At 41.5% G+C, this 22,562-nt stretch overlaps 1 protein-coding gene across 1 annotated transcript; it reads right to left on the reverse strand.

The window, feature by feature from the left end:
* Positions 1 to 17,996: 17,996 nt before the first annotated feature.
* Positions 17,997 to 22,053, reverse strand: LOC142170361 (uncharacterized). Its single transcript, XM_075232258.1, has 5 exons — positions 21,700 to 22,053; positions 20,793 to 21,316; positions 20,014 to 20,183; positions 19,181 to 19,956; positions 17,997 to 18,692 (listed from the first exon to the last, which is right to left on the reverse strand). The coding sequence occupies exons 1-5, from the start codon at positions 22,051 to 22,053 to the stop codon at positions 17,997 to 17,999; spliced, it is 2,520 nt and encodes an 839-aa protein (XP_075088359.1).
* Positions 22,054 to 22,562: the final 509 nt, after the last annotated feature.

A 22,562-nucleotide genomic window follows, 5' to 3' on the forward strand; every position in this document is an offset into this window, starting at 1 on the left:
TATCAAGCTGGGTGAAAGGATCGAAGAGGGCATCAAAAGTGGTATGGTTACAAACTTCGAGGCCTTGCAAGCTATAAATAAGGATTTACAGTCTGGTGGTGTGTCCAAGAAAAGGGATGTGAGGGCCATAATGATTGCATAGAGAACCAAATCTCCCATCAAATACCAAACTTACCCAACACCTCCACTCACGTATCAACCAACTCTAAACTACCAAGCACCATCACCCTCCTATCAAGCTCCACCACCCACTTATCAATCACCTCCACCTCCTACATATCAGCCAACTTCGCCCAGATATTCCCAACCTACACATGTCTACCAAACCTACAATGCTCAACCATCCCACTATCAATCACCTCTTGCACGCCAAAACTTCCCTAGGCCTCGACCAAATTTTGATCATAGAGCTCCAAAATAATATATAGCCATTGCTGAACTTATTGACTATTTGTACGAGAGACTCAAAGCTACTGGTTATGTCACCCACATCCCTGCTACAACCCCTGAGAACCCTTCTCAATGGGTTAACCCAAACAAATCCTGTGCATACCATTTCGGCATGAAGGGACACACCATTGATGAATGTCGTTCTTTGAAAGATAGGATCCAGAATTTAATTGATAACAAGAATATTGTGGCAAAAGAACCCGCTCCAAACATCTGTAATAACCCTCTACCAAACCATAAGGGTGGAGACATTCACATGATTGAAATAGAGGATGATTAGGATCCCGAGGGATCAATCGGATTGATCGCAGAAGGTGATGACCCAAAGAAGCCAATAGTCACTCTTAATCCTATCATAGTGCAAATTTAGTCATCTGGGGATGCTAAGATAAATATGTCTGTGCCACTTGAGTTTGAAACAACGTCATCTACAAAGGCACCAGCGACAATTGAGGTCAAATTCATGTCTCCGGCAAATGCACCCGCACTGTTTGAAGTTGCAGTTTTACCACCCAAGGCACATGCTCCATTCGTAGTAAGGATAGCCACACCCATCCTAGTGGCGATGTCGACCATGACACCATTCCATACAAAGTCTATACTATGGGACTATACAACCGAGGCAAGAAGGAAGGACAAGGATAGGTTCGAAGAAACTATTGCGGCATAGGGTAAAATAAGAACTGGTAGAGTTTATACCCCGGAACATCTAGCTGAGTCAAGCAAGCAGGCCTCTAATTGGTCACCCATCATTGAGACAGGTCCAGACGATCGTTCGAGAAAGATACAAGACAAGGAATACTCGGTCATCGACCAGTTGAATAAAACACCGGAGCAAATCTCCATTCTTGCTTTGTTACAAAATTTCGAGGCGCACAAGAATGCTCTGGTAAGGGTGCTGAGTAAAGCATACGTGCCAAGCATAATCACTGGCGGGGAAATGGCTAATATGGTAGGACAGGTATTGGAAAGCCATAAGATCACATTTCATGAGAACGAGCTACCACCTGAAGGGTTGGGATACAACAAAGCACTGCACATCACTGTGCAATGCGAGGACTATTTCATCACCAGGATCCTGATCGACAGGGGTTCCAGTCTTAATATTTGTCCACTGGTGACACTCAAAAAGTTGGGTAAAGGACTGCACGAGATAAAGGATGGAGCCATCAATGTGAAAGCCTTCGACGGCTCCCAAAGGTCCACCATTGGGGAGATTAGTCTATGCTTGCAAATGGGGCCAACCTGGTTCGATGTTGATTTCCAGGTGATAGATGTGCCAGCATCCTACAACCTGCTGTTGGGACAGCCATGGATTCATGCTGCTGGGGCCGTAGCATCAACACTACATCAGGCCGTAAAGTTCGAATGGAACCACCAGGAGGTGATCATTCACGGCGATGGTAGCAACCCTATATACAGTCGCCAGACTACATCAATTGAAGGAAGAAGGAAGCTAGGTGGAGACACTTACCATCACATCAAACAGGTAAATGTTGTGGACAAAGATAAATGGTGGGATAGCAAAATTGAGAGCATACTGAATTGGAGTGGGTACAAACCTAGTAAAGGGCTCGGCAAGAACCTCCAGGGAATCGCTAAGCCCATAAAGCTCAAGAAACATGGCACTACTTTCGGTCTGGGATATTAGTACACCTGAGAAGAATTCAACAACTGGTCGCCACCATGGCGCAGTCCTTACTATCCACTGGAGCAGCCGATACCACATTTGGAGCAGACTTTCCAACCAGCCGATATTATTTATGGGTCCGATGAAGAGGAAGCACTGGCAGCGATGAAGAACTTGTTCTTAGAAGACAATGACATGGACTACTGTGTTGTTTTCGAGGAGGAGGGGGAGGAAAGCCCTTCCATACAGGCTGTTAGCAGAGGAGCACGTCTCAATAACTGGACCATCAGGACAACCAGAGCCCGACGAGCCTTGGGGTAGAAAGGCTAAAACAAGCACTGTTTTATTTACTAAAAAGATTTTATTGTTCGCATATTTTCAATTCCCGCAATAAGATCTCCAATGTTCAAAACAATTATGCAATTTATCAAAGCATTTTTTTCTTATGAGTCAACACTCATTATTATTTTTCTCATTACTTTACTTATACTGAATTACTATTACTTATCTTGATGAACCAATGACTATGACATACAATGAGACAACGCAACAAACGGACATAGATTCAGAGAAAAACGACATACCAGAAGAGATTTTTAAAGAAGTTAAGAATTTTGAAAACAGACCCAAATCCAACCTGGATGAGACAGAAATTGTTAACCTAGGAGATGCAGAAAATGTCAAGGAAACACGAATGAGCGTTCACTTATCGCCATCAGAAAAGAAGGAATACACAAAATTTCTAAGGGAGTATAAGGACGTATTCGCTTGGTCGTATGATGACATGAGTGGTCTAAGTACGTCTATTGTGGCTCACAAACTGCCAACCGATCCAACATGTCCGCCGGTAAAGCAAAAGCTCAGAAAGTTCAAGCCTGACATGAGTTTGAAAATCAAGGAAGAAGTCACCAAGCAGGTCAAAGCTAAGGTTCTCAGGATAGTGGAATACCGGACATGGTTAGTCAACATCGTGTCAGTACCAAAGAAGGACGGGAAGGTCAGAGTCTATGTCGACTACCGGGATCTCAACCGGGCCAGTCCGAAAGACGACTTCCCTTTGTCGAACATACACATCCTGATCGATAATTGCGCCAAGCATGAGATGCAATCATTTGTAGATTGTTTCGCTGGTTATTATCAAATCTGGATGGATGAAGAAAATTCTGAGAAAACGGCTTGTATTATGTTGTGGGGAATGTACTGTTACAAGATGATGTCGTTTGGGTTAAAGAATGCAGGGGCCACCTACATGAGGGCCATGACTACCATTTTCCATGATATGATACACAAGGAGATAGAGGTGTATGTGGATGATGTTATCATTAAATCCAAGAAGGCCACTGATCACATGGATGATTTGAGGAAGTTCTTCAATAGACTGCGAAGGTACAAACTGAAATAGAATCCCGTGAAGTGCGCATTTGGGGTTCCCGCTGGAAAATTACTTGGGTTTATTGTGAGTCGCCGAGGAATAGAACTGGATCCATCAATGGTCAAAGCTATTCAAGAATTGCCACCACCAAAGAACAAGAAGGATGTGATGAGTTTCTTGGGAAGACCTAACTACATCAGTCGGTTCATAGTACAATCTACAGTTATTTGTGAGCCAATCTTTAAGATGTTGAAGAAGGACGCCGCTACCAAATGGACTGATGACTACCAAAAGGCCTTCGATAGAATCAAGGAATACCTGTCAACACCACCAGTCTTGGTCCCGCCGGAGCCAGGTAGACCATTATTACTCTACCTTGCAATATTAGATGGAGCTTTCGGTTATGTTCTAGGGCAGCATGATGAAACGGGGAGGAAGGAGCAGGCCATTTATTACCTCAGTAAGAAGTTCACCCTGTACGAGGCTCGGTATTCTCTATTAGAGCGCACCTGTTGTGCTTTGACTTGGGTGGCCCAGAAGTTGAGACATTACTTTTGTTCCTACACTACATATCTCATCTCAAGGGTAGATCCTTTGAATTACATCTTTCAGAAGCCCATGCCCACTGGCAAGCTAGCCAAGTGGCAAATCCTGTTAAGTGAGTTCGACATTTTTTACGTGACTCAGAAAGCAATCAAGGGACAGGCACTAGCAGATCACCTTGCTGAAAATCCCATAGATGGAGAATACGAACCCTTGAAAATTTATTTTCCTGACGAAGAGTTATCATTCATAGCAGAAGACATTGCAGAATCCTATGATAGTTGGATAATGTTTTTTGATGGAGCGGCAAACTTCAAAGGAGTTGGCATAGGGGCAGTCCTAGTATCAGAAATCGGTCAACATTATCTGGTGTCCGCCAAACTCAGGTTCTCGTGCACCAACAATATGGCCGAGTACGAAGCTTGCATCCTAGGGCTCAAAATGGCCATTGACATGAATGTACAAAAGCTACTAGTAATTGGAGATTCAGACTTGCTCATACACCAGGTGCATGAAGAATGGGCAACCAAGAACTCCAAGATACTTTTGTATTTGCATCATGTACAGGAATTGAGAAAGAGTTTCACAAAGATGGAGTTCTGACATGTTCCCAGGGTCCAGAATGAGTTCGTCGATACATTGGCTACCTTGTCATCTATGATACAGCATCCAGACAAAAATTTCATTGATTCTATTCTAGTGAAGATCCATGATCAACCAGCTTATTGTGCCCATGTTGAAGAAGAAGCAGGCGGAAGGCTTTGGTTTCATGAGATCAAGGAATATTTGGCAAAAGGGGAATACCCAGAGCTTGCAAATCATACTCAGAAATGCATCCTTCGGAGGTTGTCCACTAATTTCTTTCACAGCGGAGGAATCCTGTATAGGAGGAATCCTGATTTGGGATTATTAAGGTGTGTCGACGCAAAGGAAGCATCCAGGCTACTAGAGGAAATTCATGCTGGGACCTGCGGTCCCCATATGAACGGTTTTGTCTTAGCAAAAAAGATACTCCGAGCTGGTTACTTTGGATGACTATGGAAACGGACTGCATCTAGTACGTCCTGAAGTGCTACCGCTATCAGATACATGTAGACATGATAAAGGTACCTCCAAATAAGCTTAATGCAACGAGCTCACCATGGTCGTTCTCCTCCTGGGGAATGGATGTTATTGGACCAATCGAGCCTGCCATTCTAACAGGCACAGGTTTGTCCTAGTGGCAATCGACTATTTCACCAAATGGGTCGAAGTAGCATCTTACAGAGCAGTGACTAAGAAAGTCGTGGCAGACTTTGTCCGCGATCGTATTGTTTGTCGATTCGGGATTCTAGAATCAATCATTACTGATAATGACTCCAACCTCAATAGTGACTTGATGAAAGCTATGTGTGAAACCGTCAAGATCAAACACAAGAATTCCACAGCCTATCGACCTCAGATGAATGGAGCTGTAGAAGCGGTCAATAAGAATATCAAGAAGATATTGAGGAAAATGATAGAGAAGCATAAACAATGGCACGAGAAGTTATCATTCGCTTTATTGGGATATCGCACCACAACCCATACATCAACCGGAGCAACCCCCTATATGTTGGTTTATGGTACAGAGGCAGTTATTCTCGCCGAGGTAGAAATTCCTTCCCTAAGAATCATACAAGAAGCTGAGCTCGACGACACATAATGGTTGAAAAGTCATTTTAAGCAACTAGCCTTATAGACGGAAAGAGAATGAATGTAGTTTGTCATGGTCAACTCTATCAGAACAGTTGGTCCAGAGCCTTCAACAAAAGAGTCAAGACGAGACAGTTCACACCGGGGCGGTTGGTGTTAAAGAAAATTTTTCCGCATTAGGATGAAGCCAAAGGGAAATTCTCTCCCAACTGGAAAGGTCCATACATGGTTCACCGGGTTCTGATAGGAGGAGCCCTCATACTTGTAGAATAGATGGAGAAGTCTGACCAAAGCCGATCAATTCAGATGCAGTTAACTGTTACTATGTGTAATCTTATGCTTTCCTTATATGATGTAAATTGGACTACGCCTGACCTGATTCCTATTTAAGAGGGGATACGTAGGTAGCCCTATGGGTTCCGTCATAATTCAATAAATTTTCATTTCCCCCCGCAATTGGAACCTGGGGCAAAATTTTGAGGAGGACCCTCAAAATTCCGAAGTAATTTCAGTCGATCGTCGCAAGCAACGGCCAGAAACGTCAACCCATTAAACCAGGGCAGAATTTTGAGGAGGACCCTCAAAATTCCGTATCAAGAGAGGTTGTAATGTCCCGAACCATGTCACAGTCATCGGTTCATCTAAAAAAATTATTATTATTACGTCATATTTTTACAAAATCATGCATACTGAAATTGCTTTGTTTAGCAGTGCTACCCCAATGATACATACAATATCACCAGATCAAAGTCAAGCAGGACAAGCAGAGCTAGCGGGGATACAAACTAACATTCCCCTTTTACAAAACTCACGATTTTTCTTTGGATGCAGGCACTTGAATTGAGAAATCATCAAACATACTATACATTCACGAGACAAACATTGTTTAGGAATACAACTCTCAGAACTGTTGTACTTACTCACATTTGCTATCCACACACACCATTGACACTCCGTGTGTCACGATGTCCCCAGCAATCACAATATCGCAATCTGCTATCAGCTAAGAAAGCTCTATTACCATTTGCCATTTTATTTCTTGCATAAGGCTACTCTTCTGCCTTCCGAGACTAAACGTTGTCTCCATCTGCATTTTCTGCATTGCATAAGGCTATCATTATGCCTTCCGAGACTAAACGATATCTCCATCTGCATTTTTTGCATTGCATAAGGCTACCATTCTGCCTTCCGAGACTAAAAGCTGTCTCCATCTTCATTTTCTGCATTGCATAAGGCTACCATTCTGCCTTCCGAGACTTAACGTTGTCTCCATCTGCATTTTTGCATTGCATAAGGCTACCATTCTGCCTTCTAAGACTAAACGTCGTCTCAATCTGCATTTTCTACATTGCATAAGGCTACCATTCTTCCTTCCGAGACTAAACGTTGTCTCAATCTGTACTTCATGGCTTAACGATCGCCACCTTATTTACATTTGCATGGCTGAAAGATCGCCTCATACTGCATATGCACGGCTGAAAGATCGCCTCATACTGCATCTGCATGGCTGAAAGATTGCCTTATACTGCATCTGCATGGCTGAAATATCACAACATACTGCATCTGCATGGCTGAAAGATAGCCTCATCTACATTTGCATGGCTGAAAGATCGCCACCTACTGCATCTCATGGGCTGAAAGATCGCCTCATCTACATTTGTATGGCTGAAAGATCGCCACCAACCGCATTGCATGGCTGAAAGATTGCCATATACTGCATCTCATGGGCTGAAAGATTGCCATATACTGCATTTCATGGGCTGAAAGATCACCAAATTATCCAAAGGCATCATCGTTCGGAGGCATCATCCTCATAGCCCGAGAACACCATGTCATGGCCTGAGGATCCCTTTTAATCTTTTGCATATCATTATTTAAAAGGCATCATGGTTTGGAGGCACCATCTCCATAGCCTGAGAGCATCATTTCATGGTCTGCGAATCCCTTATTGTACGCTTCATAACCCAGGACGTCATGGTCTAAAGGATGTCATCCTAACCGCCCAAAGACAACATTCATGGTCCGATGAGAATTTGCATCATGTTTAAATTTATGCACAGTATACGCTTGTATTGTTTCTAATTGCAGGTACACCGGCGAGCAACGACCATCTCGGCAGGAGCAAGCCCACTCCAGTTCCCACAGCCATATCAAACCTTAATCATTCCCATAAACCTATCACTCACCCCGACCCTAAATATTGCATCCATTCTCGAAAAGTCTCTGTCGGCATCCTCCGCCGACGGATCCTGAACTGCATATGGCCTGATTCCTATAAAACTAGGGATATGTAGGTAGCTCAGAAGCTAGGGCACAGCCTAAACCTCTTCAAACCATTCCGCTCGATCAAAATTGGCCATCATTTCTTTATCCGAAAACTCTTTCATTCTTCCCGGGTAAAGAGGGGCAGTTGTTGATACCCAAATTTTCCCTATATATTTTTAATATTCAAAATACCTTCAAAATATTATATGTATGCATATATAAGCATGTCCAAGAGTTTTATTATTTTTCCATAATTTTAAAGGGGTTTTAATTGATTTATTTCCCTCTTTTCATCCATAAGATCCCAATAATTATTTCCAATATTATTATTTTTGATAATTCATATTTTGGATTTTTATATTTATGCCAAAATATAGCTAATATAATTTTTGCATATTTTTACAAATTTATTTAGTATTATTAAAGCTAAATCGCATATAATTGCAATATTAGCCCCTTTTAAGATTTAATTGCATTTATATTTATAAAAAATTAAGTCCAATATTTTTAAATTAATAATTATGTGTTACAAATCATTTTAGTACTTTCAATATATTTCCAGAATTTAATTTACTATTTTTTATAAAATAAATGGAGAAATTGGCTATTTAAAATCTAGCCAGGTTTCATTTCAATTATAGCCTAATTCTACCCCAATTTAAACAAAATTATCCCGGCCCAATTCCTACTCATACCCGACTGCCAACTCAATTAAACCGACCCATACCCAGATCCCTACCTAACCCTTTAAATCTTAACCGTTGATCATTTAGATCAATGGCCACCGGCTACCCTTACCTTAATTAATCCCAAACAACCCCCAAAACCCTACCATTTGATACAATTCGCCGCCCTTGAACTCCTCTTTTCTCTCAAATCTCTTTGAAACTTTCATGAACCCTAGTCGTCGCCCTCTCACCCCACCTTGATATCTACCTAATTCATGGCCCTTCATGGTCATTGAGACCTGTACCACCCTTCCACGGCTCCTATGTGTTTGTTCTTATGGTTTCAAGGCCAGACCTTGAAGGAGTCTGGTCCAGTCCTTGTTCGATTTCAGGTCCAGTCATCCTTGACCTTTCTCTAGCCAGCCATGGCCGTTCGAGTCCAATCCTTGACTCTCCTGGTTAGATCGGTAACTTTCGAAGTCTTTCTCACCTTTTCCAGGTTTTCTGAAACCCTAATCTCTATGATCTTTCGATTTTTTTCAGATCTACTTTAGATATGTGCTTACTTTGAACTTTTAAGAATTTTCTCGAAGTTTCTTTAACTTTGCTTTCAAAATGACTCTTTACTTTTTCCTATTAGGGTTTTCCTGTCAAGTTATTTCAAAATCTCTTCTCTGATTTTTAACATGTATATAATTTTGCTATGTTTTGCTCGTGTTGTTCTTCTATCTGGGTTAGCATGTTTAAAACTCCAATTTTTTTAGGCCTCAGTCGAGTTCTAAAGTTGTTTGGTAATTGAGTGTTTGTTTGATCTATTTGTTTATCATCTTTTAAGCTCGACTATGGTTGAAACCCTAACCTCTCAAAGGGTTTCCTCACCTGCTACTGTGAGACCTTTGCATGCTTCTGATACTCTATTTTTCTTCACTATTGATTCAATGTGAACTTGACCTACTTGACTACTATGTTTTGAATGTTTGCTATGTACTAAACCTTATGCTACTGTTGTATGATGTTTCTTTTGCCAAAGGGTTTGGCCTCGCATGTCTAGTGTTTGTTCACCCAAATTTATATGCTGAGGTTCCTTCTTTGATTGATCTTCAATCTTATGATTGATTTCTACATCTTTTCCTTTATGAACCCTAATTTCACTCGCCTGTTCAAAGTTGATTGACGCTTTTCCTTTACTGTAATATTTACCTTACTGATTTCTTTCCCAAAATAAGCATATCTCTGTACTTAGACTTGATTGCTTACTTAATGGTTTTACTTCTCCTTTGTGGTAACAATCAGCATGCTCACAAACTGATTTTCTTTCCATATTTTGAATCTGTCACTACCGTTAAACAACGATTCCTTAATTAAAGGGAATCACTTGTGTAATTGATTCTGACTTATGATTGTTTCCATGTTTGCATCTTATTACCTCTCCTTCACTCGTTTTCAAAAAAACTATAAATACCATGTAGTTCTCTTCTTTCAAACACGAACGAACCACTTGAGTTCAGAACACACACTTCACTCAAACTCTTTATCTCTTTTCTTTGTTACTACTTGTATTGTTGCCTTGTCTAGCCGGCTGAAACCCAAGGCTAGACTGTGGGAAACTTGCTTACTTTTCTTTCTGCATTTGCTTCTTTACTGGTATGTTTTAATTAATTTTCCAGCATCAACAGCAATATGTTCCTTTACTATTTCCTTCACTCTGGCCTATTTTTGTTTGTTTTTTAATCAAGTTGCATTATTAAGCATGTTGTAATCTGCCATTTCCTTTTCTGAATTCATGTTTCCTTTATGTATGAACTCTGTCAATCACTTATGAACCCCAAACCCCATATCCTCTATGTGTTTGTATTCCTTGGTCGGTTTGAGGGCATGACAGCATTAGACATTGTTGTGCATGACCCAAACCTGACCCTCCCTGATCATATAATTCATGTCCTCTTTATGACTATGTCCCCTGGCTGGTTTATGGGCATGCCAACATCACTTATTGATGTGCATGTCCAGGTTTGACCCCTCCTAGGGTCATATGCTACTTGCAATGAATTCCCAAACCCCTGCCCCCTTTAAGAAATTACTGATGCTATATAATTTTAGTTTTACTATTGTTGTTTTCCAAACTACCCTTACCCCTTACTATTCTCAACCCAGTTTTAAACAAATCTCTACTTCTGCACTTTCACTATACACTTAGACTTAGGTTCTGCCCCTCTTGTGTGAGCTTTGCTTTGGGACCCATGAGCTTCCTCTGAACTTGGACACGTAAGGGCTAGTCCTTCCATACTGCACTCATGTAAACTTGGGTGTAAGCACTGCCCGGGGTTCCTTCAGACCCTTAGGGAACTTTTGACACACCCAGGTCTGAGAAAGGCTTTGAAACAATGGCATTTGAGGTGGTTTATTCCATAACTCAGAGAGGAAGTCAAGAATCAGGCTTCCTCTGGTTGTAACCTTTTCTTTTATACTTTCTTGATGTAATTCATTATTCAGTTTGTAATAATTTGTAAAAAACAATGGGGTTTGCTAGTGAAAAGGGCTGGGTAATTCTGCATGTTTAAGGATAGAAATCATGCCTATAAGATCTGTTGTTTTAAATTATGTATGTTTAACTCTGCATCTAGAGAACCTGCCTATAGGACTTATTTAAATTATGCATGTTTAACTCAGTTCTTAGATAATATGCCTACAGGATTTGTCTTAAATGCTGCATGTTATTATCACACTTAGACACCATGTTCTTAAGATCTAAATGGTTAAAATTAGACACTATGTCCATAAGGTTAAGAACCAGTACCCTTTTTGTAGAGATCATGCCTATAGGAAGTAAATCCTGCCTGTTTCATTTCACGATCAAGCTAGATATCATGTCTATAGGAATAAAATGAGCAATACTAGATATCTTGCCTATAGGATCTGGAATCAATTTTAAAATCAGCTTGACCATGAACCAATTTTAAAAAATCTTACTCCTTTATTTAACGCGGTTTAGAAAGCATGCCTATAAGATTTCCAAATCTTTCGTTTAAAAACTGTTATTCTAAATCAGTAGTAGATACCATGTTCATAGGATCTCACCCAAACACTTAGGCAAGCCTTAGGTGATAACAATAGTAAAATGAAATCCGCCTTTGTTAAGTAGTAATTGCTACAACCAGCAGGCAGTCCTGATTCGGACTTCATATCTGAGTTATGTAACAAGTTGTTCTGCCTCAACAATTGGAACTTCCCTTTACCTTAGTATTTTAAAATTCAGACCCGAAATGTATGTTCAAGCCATGCTATTTATGTGTTTGTTTGAGGAGGTATACATGAGCCTTTTATTTGTTTACATGCTTCCCCTAACGTGCAGTATTATGTGTTTTGTATGTCGCCTTAGATTTTTTACCTTTTGAAACCAAAAGTCAGCATAATATCCCTCCCCTTTTAGGAATAGTATTCCTAAGTTCCTCCGGGACTGATAGGAATAGGACGGGTAATACATTGCAATAGAGATCGAGACCAATCCGCGCTTTAATACCTTAACGGGGTGGGAAGGGTAGATATGGATATGATGATCGGTGCGCTAATACCACGTGAATCCCCTCTTCTGAGGAGTTTCATACCGGGTATCGCATTGACATGATCCATATTATAAATAAACCTACGACCCCTTTCCCCTTTTATATTTTTCAAACTGTAACTCTTTCTTTTCAAAATTCGCCTTCTAACTGTTTTCAAACTTCTATGTGTTTAAATTTAAATCCCCTACTACTTGAGCCTATACTTGTCTATTTGCTAAATTGCACAAATTTACAAGAACTGTCTGGCTGGGAACCACACTAGTGGATCCTGAGGAGTGCCTAAGACCATCCCCTTAGGATAATTTCAAGCTCTTACCCTATCTCTGGTTATCCAAACAAACTTAGAAGTGAACCTTTATAGGTGTCCTAATGCACCTTAAATCATTAGGTGGCTACTCTTCAAATGCAAAACCCAGTTCCCAAAAGGAATGAGTTGTCCTAAAATGTCACGAACCCGATCTCCCGATTACATAAGAAGGGAAAAAAGGGGGAGCGACACCTTCAACAACCTTTATGTCGAGTTTGCGGTCCATTATGCGGCTCGTAAATAGGTTATGCGATCGCAGACTGGACCGCATTTCTTGCACTGGACTTTGCCCAGAAATATGTTGTGGTTTGCGATTCCCTTGAGCAATCTGCGGCTCGCATGTTGGATTTGCGATCGCATATCCACATTTGCGATGCCTTTTTGCTCTTTTCTTGTCTTTTTGTGGCTTTTTGATTTCATTTCCATGCTCTTAAGTCCTTAAACCTCATTCACTGCAAAAACATTAAAATTACATAAGTATAAAAGATAATTGCATCTAAAACAAGCTAAAATCTAAGCAATTTATATCAAATGTGCCGAAATTCTCCGGCACATCAACACCCCCAACTTAAACTCTTTCTTGTCCTCACGCAACTAAGACAACACTATCCTATTCTAGACTCCATCTAAAAGATATCAAACAATAGTGACCGTGGACGGTGTTTGTTGTTAGTACTACAAGCATGCATTTTTTATTGTTTTACCCTTCCTGAACCATCAATATTTACAAAGAAACTTATCAACTTTTGAAACTTTGAGCCTCGAACAATGTAACATAATGTTGCCCTCAGCTGACTGCACTTGCATTTGACTCAAAAACTCAACTTCTATCCAACCTCACAATTCATGTGCCCTCACTAGAAAGAAAGTCCCAAAATCACAATATTTACAATGACAACAAAAAGGGACAAATTCACAACTACACTTACTCTCAAAAAGAGTTTCAAGTGTTACAACATACCATACCATAGGCTTGCCCTTATTTTAATTCATCGCTTTATTCTAAGAATGCTCGGTTGGAGATTCCATGAGGACTTTTTAAGCTTGTAATGTAGGTTTTGGGAAGGGTCGGATAGCATTTGGGTACAAGTGACTACACCCTCCTTGAACACTACTCACATTTTTCTTTCTTATTGATCTTTGCTTCTTTTCAGACCACATAGCCCTCATTAGCTTCTACTTTTCCAACATTTTGGCCACCTTGACTACTTCTTTAATTCTCTCCAAGACTCCATATGCATATATATTTACACTTCTCTTTTTTTCTTTTCTCTTGCAAACTTTGCTTTTTGGAGCTTGAGTAGTTTCACACCTTGAGTTACACTTTCCTACACTCAGTGCACAACCTTGCCAATTTCCGGCTTGACACCACACCCCCAACTTAGGATTTTAGCCTCATTCTCAATGTTCAAGGAGGGACGGGTTCAAAAGAGGGAATTATTTCAAAAACGTGAAAGGTTTGTAATGAGGTAGACAAAGAAAAGGTTAAAGGCTCAAATGGGGTGACTAGTGATACTATCTGTACAATGGGTGGCTTGAAAGGCTAACTGGTTTTCCAAAAATCAGAAAGACTGCCTAAGGTCATTTCTCCAACCAAATGTACTTATTATAAGCATCAAAAAACCAACCGGGCAAGTTCTAGATGGCAAAAGTAAACATAAGAATTATTTACACAAAGACTCACACACATGGAACACGAACTGTTTGGCTCATATAGTTTGAAGCCCTCGAGTCAACACTTGGCAACTCAAAGCTTTCATCATATATACAAGTATAACTCTAGGTAGACATGAAGTCACAGAGCGAGTCTCAAGTTCACACAGTTGATATCTCTTTTTTTATATATGGAAGGGTATATGCTATATACAGACACATGCTTGCAACTAAACAAGTACACCAAACCGGTCAACATGCTTCATTCTACTATCCTGGTTCTACTATTACACCCTTGGAAAAGAACCCGGCGAAGAAAAACCGAGGGGAATTCATTGCTAATTACTAAAGATGGACATTATCTAAATATTGTTTTTTTTATAACACAAAAATATACATATATACAACAGTTGCCGATGTCACAAAAGTATATAAAGAATCACGAAACACAAATAAATACAGAAGTTTGCTTATATAGCACAAAAACATAAACATGTACAACAGTTGCCAATTTCACAAAATATATATACAAGGCTACCACCCCCAACTAAAAAATATGTATTGTCCCCAATGCATAAGAATGTAAAATAGAGTTTAGGGGCTCCCTGAGGTGCACTAAGCACTATGGGAGTCGAAAGCCGGCTGAGTGATAGTGGGATCACCCTCTGATGCCGAAGTTAGGACCGATGAGATCTCGGACTGATGAGTGACCTCCACCGATGGAGGAGGGATCTCTAGCTGACCTAATACTAGAGCTGGGGCCTGTGAGCTGCTAGCCTCGCCCGCTGATGGCTGAGTGGTCGATGGATCTGCAGGGGAGGCCATGTCTGCTAGCAAATGTTCTATTGCTATCTGAATTGTTGCTTGCTCCTCGTCCTCAACTGTATAGGCAGCAATCTGCTTGCCCTTCTCCTGAGGGCCATCATCCTCCGTGGACCATGAATCCTCCTCATCCTCTCCCTCATCTGCTTCCTCACCCTCGAACTCTATAGAATGTCCAAATCCTCCTCAGAAGGAATCTCAATATGTGCAGGGGGAGATGGAGACTAGGAAGTCCCAACAGTCGGAGGTGCAATATCTGTCATCAGAGTGGAGAAGTCAAGATCCAAGCCTGGTGCTATTGTGTCTGCTCCCTTCTCACCTTCCTTTGGCAGGAAGGATGATAGATCGAACTCCAAAGTCTGCATCTTATGGAGCTCAGTCTTCATAGTGGCAACTTCCTCCCGGAGCCTAGGCAAGTCACTAACCTCACCTCGCTCTATTTTCTCAACTCAAGCTGTTGCAGGTGATCCCCATAAGATGTTTGTTGTTGTTGGAGTGCTGTCACTGAGGACTGTATAGAAGTCAAAGCCTGTCTGATGAGGGGGAAAGTTCTTCAGAAGCTAGTTTACCTTAGCATTAGCATGCTGAGCTATAAGACCACGCCTCGAAACGGTAGGCAGTGCAGCAAAAGGCTGAGCAATGGTGGACTGAGAGGCAGGATGTGAAGTAGAATTGGATGCAATTGGAGCCTGAGGGGACACAGGAGCCTGGGAATCTGAGGGATCTACATCAACTGGACTCTGAGTCTGAACCTCTGGGGGAGTAACAGCATCATTAATGCGCATGATATCAATATCCTTCAGCGCCTTCCCTGTCTTGTCGGTGTGTGGCATGGTAGGGACTTTCACAGCCTTATAGAGGGTTGTGATCAAACAGGGGAATGGAAGTGAAGTGGCTACCTGTTTTTCCCGAATCCCTAACTAGCAGAAGATAAGAGCACCCACATCAACCTTGATTCCCGCCATAATGCATGCAATGAGAAGAGCTTTCTCAAAGCCTATATCAGTCTCATTTCTTGACGGTATTAATCAAGAGGTGACAAAGCTAAGCCAAAATCGACCCTCTCGTGTGAGATCCTCCTTGTATATTTTGTGCACAGGGTTGATCCAGGCAGGGGTCCCCTTTGCTATCACAGATGTTATCCAACTCCGCTCATTCTCCCGGTTTGCCCATTTGGCAGCATACTCAGTTGTGTCCGGGCTCCAGTCAGGGATGTAAAACTCATTGATAGTTTCATCACTGCAGAACACACTCTTCCCCCGAACTAACACAGTGTCAAAGAAAACCCTATTGCGCTTGTGATGAGTAGTCATGGAGGCTCCATAGGAGGCATAAAACTCACGAACAATTGTTTCATTATATTCATCAGGCAGCTCCGTGAAGCACTCCCATTTTCTTTCCTTAATGTTCTCCCAGATGTGGTGGTAATGCTCTTGTAGCCCATTCACGCTCAGTTATTTTTCGGCCAGGTTTTTTTGTTTGGTCAGCCCTTCTTTATAAAGCTCCCTGGACCCTTCGACCCCAAACCTGAGCTGGAAGTCATCTCCTTGTTTCCTTCTTGCCTCAGCTTGTAGGTCAACTTTGGGTCAGGTCTCCTCCTCATCAGACTAGGAGGGAAATGTAACATTAGGGTCCGTTCGTGAACGGTTTGCTTGCGATGCATGACGACTGGAGGAGGCCCTTTTTTTAAGCAGAGGTTGTATGTTTCTTGGGAGCCATATCTGCACAGAGGTAAAATATGAGAAACATGATAGGCAAAAATGAACAGAACAACAAAAATAATTCTAAGTCTGCGACAGGTTATGCAATCGCATAGCCATTATGCGGACCGCAAACATGTCGCAAGACTGGTGAAATGATTTAAGTATGCGATGTGTTATGCGATTGCATAACCATTATGCGGGTCGCATAACCATCGCATACTTGATTGCTCAGAAAACAAAATCACAAAATGCGATCGCAAAATCCATCGCAAAGTTGGATTTGTGATCGCAAAATGGCCGCAGATAGCATGTTATTAAACTAGGTATTCTGTGTCAGTATGCGGTGACTTTGCGGTCCGCATATCAATTATGCGATCACAAATTTGCCGCATTTTGTCATCTTCTTCAGCCAGCTAGGGTTTACTTATGCGGCATAAATGCAGACCGCATTTTGATTATGCAAGCCGCAAACTTCATCGCGCCCAATGATTGAACTTAACCCTCAACAATGGCGGTCCTAATTTTTACTACCCAGCACCCCAAACATACTTCCTAACCAAAACTACTATCATAATATGGGCAGATATCTACTTATAGGAGAACAAAAACAAAAACAGGAGAAACAAGAACAAGAACAAGAACAAATGTAAAAACTAAAGCTTGCAAGGATGGAATTGGGAAAAGGAGAACATACCAGTGACAGGTTTATGAGCACACTTGGAAGATTAGTTCACAGATGTTGCCTTACGTACGTGATGCACTAGCTGTTTTGCCTTCTCCGTTCCTTTTCTTTTTTTTTTCATTTTGTTTTGTTTCTGATAATAAAAAAAAGTTTTCTTTTTGTTTTGAATAAAGAGATGCGAAGGATATACCTGAACGATTTACAGTGGGTATGTCACCACATAACACACTATGCGACCGCATAAGTGTTATGCAGTGGATTCAAGTGAGTTGCAGGAGGGACAAAAATGCGGTGCAATATGCGATCGCATAGTGGAAATGCGATTCGCAAAGTGCACCACCTTGTCGCATTCTTATCACCAATTTTAGCCAAACACAATGTGTGGGTTTGCGACCAAAATGTGGTCCGCATAGTGAAAATGCGACCGCATATGTGTAGCAAAATTCCCAAGGTGATTTTTCTTCCTTTTCTCATGCAATCTTACCCCGTGTTATGATCTTTTGAATCCCCTGCACTCTAACACACACTTTAAATTTCTCAATTAAATCTATCTATCAAAAATTAAAAATTTAAAGGCCAAAAAGGGTGTTACCACACATGGGTTGCCTCCCATGAAGCGCTTGATTTAACGTCGCGGCACGACGAAGTTGGCTTTCCTTAGGATTCACTCATTGGTCGGGCATGGACCATCTTTGAGAGCCAACTGCTCCACTAAATGTTTTTCTCCATCTGTGCATAAGTAGTGCTTGACTCGCTGGCCATTCACTTTGAAGGTTCGGAGCCCATCCTCCGATTCTAACTCCACATCTCCAAAAGGAGAGACATTGACGACCTTGAACGGACCGGACCATTTTGATTTGAGCTTGCCCGGAAACAATTTGAGCCTTGAGTTAAAGAGCAAAACCAAGTCACCCAACTTGAACTCCCTCTTCAAGATCTTTTTGTCGTGGACGAACTTCATCCTCTTTTTATACACAGCTGCACTTTCATATGCATGGAAACGAAATTCCTCCATTTCATTGAGTTGTGTTAACCTCAAATTTGTTGCTTCAACCCAGTCCAAGTTCAACCTCTTTAGAGCCCACATGGCTTTGTGTTCCATTTCTATGAGTAGATGACAAGCTTTGCCAAAGATTAACCGATAAGGAGAAGTTCCAATAGGAGTTTTGTACACTGTACGGTATGCCCACAATGCGTCATCTATCTTCCTTGACCAATCGGTCCTGTTTGCATTAACAGTTTTTGCTAGAATGCTCTTTATCTCCTGGTTGGAAACCTCAACTTGACCACTTGATTGGGGATGATAAGGTGTGGCCACCTTATGCTTGACACCATATTTATCTAGTAGCCCCGTGAAAGCCTTGTTACAGAAATGAGACCCACCATCACTAAGAATGGCTCTAGGAGTGCCAAACCAAGTGAATATGTTTTTCTTTAAGAATGCGGTGACACTTCTTGCCTCGTTGTTTCGTAAGGCAATTGCTTCAACCCATTTGGACACATAGTCCATAGCCACCAAGATATATTTCATCCCACAAGAGCTTACAAAGGGACCCATAAAATCAATTCCCCACACGTCGAAGATTTCTATCTCCATCACATAGTGCATTGGCATTTCATGCCTCTTGGAGATTGATCCTTACCTTTGGCATTGGTCACAAGCCTTGACCATTTGATTGGCATCATAATAGATCAACGGCCAATAATAACCACATTCAAGCACCTTAGCCGCCGTTCGATTTCCCCCATGGTGACCCCCAACCGGTGAGTCATGGCATGCCTTTAGAATTGGCATAATCTCTTCTTCTTTTGATAGGATTCCAATCCATCCGGAATAAGGTCACTAACCAAGTAGTTAGCAATATCAGCATACCAAGGAGCAAAAGTGCTAGATAGTGCCAATATGTGTTCATCTGGGAATGCATCGTTGATTTCAAGATCTCCCTTTGGCCTCCCTACCTCTTCAAGCCTTGATAAATGATTCGCTATTTGATTTTGAGTTCCCTTGCGATCCTTGACCTCGAAGTCAAATTCTTGCAACAACAAGACCCATCGAATCAACCGAGGCTTTGCATCATTCTTTGCCATGAGATAGCGAAGAGCAGCATGATGTGTGTACACTATCACCTTAGATCCCAATAAATAAGCCCGGAACTTCTCAAAGGCATAGAAAATGGCAAGAAGTTCTTGCTCAATCACTATGTAATTCATTTGCGCTCCATTGAGTGTCTTGCTTGCATAATAGACCGGGTGTAAAACCTTGTTATGAAGTTGGCCAAGCATTGCTCCAATAGCTACACCACTAGCATCACACATGTGCTCGAAAGGAAGAGACCAATCAGGTGTGACAATAATAGGTACCGTGGTGAGCCTTTGCTTCAATTCCTCAAAGACTTTGAGGAATTTCTCGTCAAACACAAATTTTGCATCTTTCTCAAGGAATTTGCACATAGGATTTGCAATCTTGGAAAAATCCTTGATGAAACGCCTATAGAACCCGACATGCCCTATGAAACTTCGGACACCTTTAACGGAAGTAGGTGGAGGAAGCTTGGAAATGATCTCGATCTTTGCTCGATCAACCTCTATGCCATGTTTTGAAATTTTATGCCCCAATACAATGCCTTAATCCACCATGAAATGGCATTTCTCCCAGTTAAGCACAAGGTTGGTCTCCTCACATCTATTAAGCACTTGTCTAAGATTGTAGAGACAATACTCAAAAGAGTCACCTACCACCGAAAAGTCATCCAGGAAAACATCTAGAAAATCCTCCACCATGTCGGAGAAAATGGACATCATGCATCTTTGAAAAGTAGCCGGAGCATTGCACAAACCAAATGGCATCCGGCTAAAGGCAAAAGTTCCATAAGGGCAAGTGAATGTCGTCTTCTCTTGATCCTTCAATGCTATGTTGATTTGGTTGTAGCCGGAATATCCATCAAGGAAGCAATAGAATGACCTTCCCGCTAGACGATCAAGCATTTGATCAATAAAAGGCATAGGGAAATGGTCTTTACATGTGGCACTGTTGAGCTTCCGATAATCCATATACACCCTCCAACCGGTCACCGTTCTTGTTGGGATGAGCTCATTTTTATCATTTTCAATTACGATCATGCCTCCCTTTTTCGGCACACATTGCACTGGGCTCACCCAAGAACTATCGGCAATAGGGTAGACTACCCCGGCATCCAACCACTTGATGATTTCTTTCTTTACCACCTCTTGCATGGACGGGTTCAACCATCGTTGATGTTCTACACTTGGTTTTATTTCACTCTCCAATTGGATCTTGTGTTCGCATATTCCGGCGGGAATCCCTCGGATGCCCGTAATTGTCCATCCAATGGCTTGCCTATGATCCTTCAAAACTTCCAACAATTTTTATACCTATACATCATTCAACAAAGAAGAAACAATTGCCGGTAAAGTATCATTTGAGCCAAGAAATTTATACCTCAAGTGTGGTGGAAGTGGTTTGAGCTCTAGTTGCGGTGGATCAATAATAGAAGTCTTTGCGAGAGGAGTGGCCCTATTCTCCAAGTCGAGAGAGAGCTTTGTCGGAGCATAAGTGTAGGACCCAAGCCCCTCCAATGCATTTACCGATTCCGTGTACCCCTCCATATCTTCACCATCAAAGTTCACCAAAATAGCCGTCAATGCCTCGCTGAGGCATTGTTCTTCCATTTTCATTTCAACTGCATCTTCTACTTCATCAACAACATCGATCACCGAGATGATTTCATACTCATGTGGTATTTTCATACCCTTGCTTTCTTGGAATGTAACCTCTTCATCATCCATACGAAATTTGATCTCATTTCGTTCCGAATCCATTAGTGCTCTCCCTGTGGCTAGGAATTGTCTCCCTAAAATGATAGGGATCTCTTTGTCAACCGCACAATCAAGGATTACGAAATCGACGGGTAAATGAAACTTTCCCACTTTAACAAGCACATCATCAATAATTCCCACCGGTCTCTTTATGGAACGATTGGCCATTTGCATTCTCATACTTGTGGGCATTGGCATACTAACCCTGCTTTCTTGTAAATGGCAAGAGGCATCAAGTTGATGATAGCCCCATTATCACAAAGGGCTCTTGCAAAATCATGTGCCCCAATAGTAAAAGGAATGGTGAAAGCTCTTGGGTCTTCTTTCTTTTGAACGGTGGATGTTGCAATGATGGAACTAGCCCGGTGAGTCACATTCACCACTTCATTTTTGGTGGTTCTCTTCTTGGTAATCAAGTCTTTCAAATATTTAGCAAAACCCGGCATCTCTTGAAATGCTTCCACAAATGGAATATTCACTGATAATTGCTTGAGAATGTCATAGAACTTTTCGAGTTTGCTATCATCAACCTTCCTAGCGAGTCTTTGAGGGAATGGAGGAGGAGGTCTAGGAATAGGAGGAAGAGTTTTTGGTGTCTCTTTTACCTTTTCCTTTACCTCTTCCCGATTCTCTTTTTGCACTTGCAAATCTTTCAGAATCTTCTCAACTTCGGCAACACTTGGCTCTTCAACCTCAACCCCTTGTTCGGAATCTTCTACTTCAACCACTTGTTCACCGTCTCCTTGTAGTACCTTCCCACTCCGAGTAGTAATTTCCATTACATGAGAAGTTGGACCAATCCCACTATCCCTTGGGTTCGCAATTGTGTCACTAGGGAGTTTTCCCTTTTGCTTTGGATTTTGTTCCCTAGAGAGGTCTCTCATTTACATCTCCAATTTTTGAATGGATGCGGTATGAGAGCCAACAAGCTTGGTCATATTCCTCATAGAAGTGTCGAACTTCTCTTGATTTTGCAATACCCGTTCAAGCATGCCTTCCAACTTACATTCACTTGAAGAACCTTGATTTGAATATTGACCCTTTGGTGGAACATATGAGTTTGAACTCCGGTTTGAGAAGTTGTTGTTGTTGTTCCAATTTCCTTGATCGGAGCCACCTTGGTCATTTCGCCATTATTGGTTGTCTTGCCCTTGCGGGTTTGGCCTCCATTAATTTTGTTGTCCTTGACCTTGGTATTGTTGTCTTTGATACCCTCCTTGACGGTTGTTGATGTAGTTTGGTTCCTCAAAATCTTCATTTGATATAGGTTGCACATCCTCCACCATATTCACCTTTTTTGTTTGACTTTCCGTGAACATTTTTGTCAACACATTGACATTTGTGGCAAGCCCTGCGATTACTTGTTCTCATCTGGAGTCTTGTGTGATAAGAC

Source organism: Nicotiana tabacum, chromosome 16, assembly GCF_000715075.1.
Source record: "Nicotiana tabacum cultivar K326 chromosome 16, ASM71507v2, whole genome shotgun sequence".
In the NCBI taxonomy this organism is placed as follows: domain Eukaryota; kingdom Viridiplantae; phylum Streptophyta; class Magnoliopsida; order Solanales; family Solanaceae; genus Nicotiana; species Nicotiana tabacum.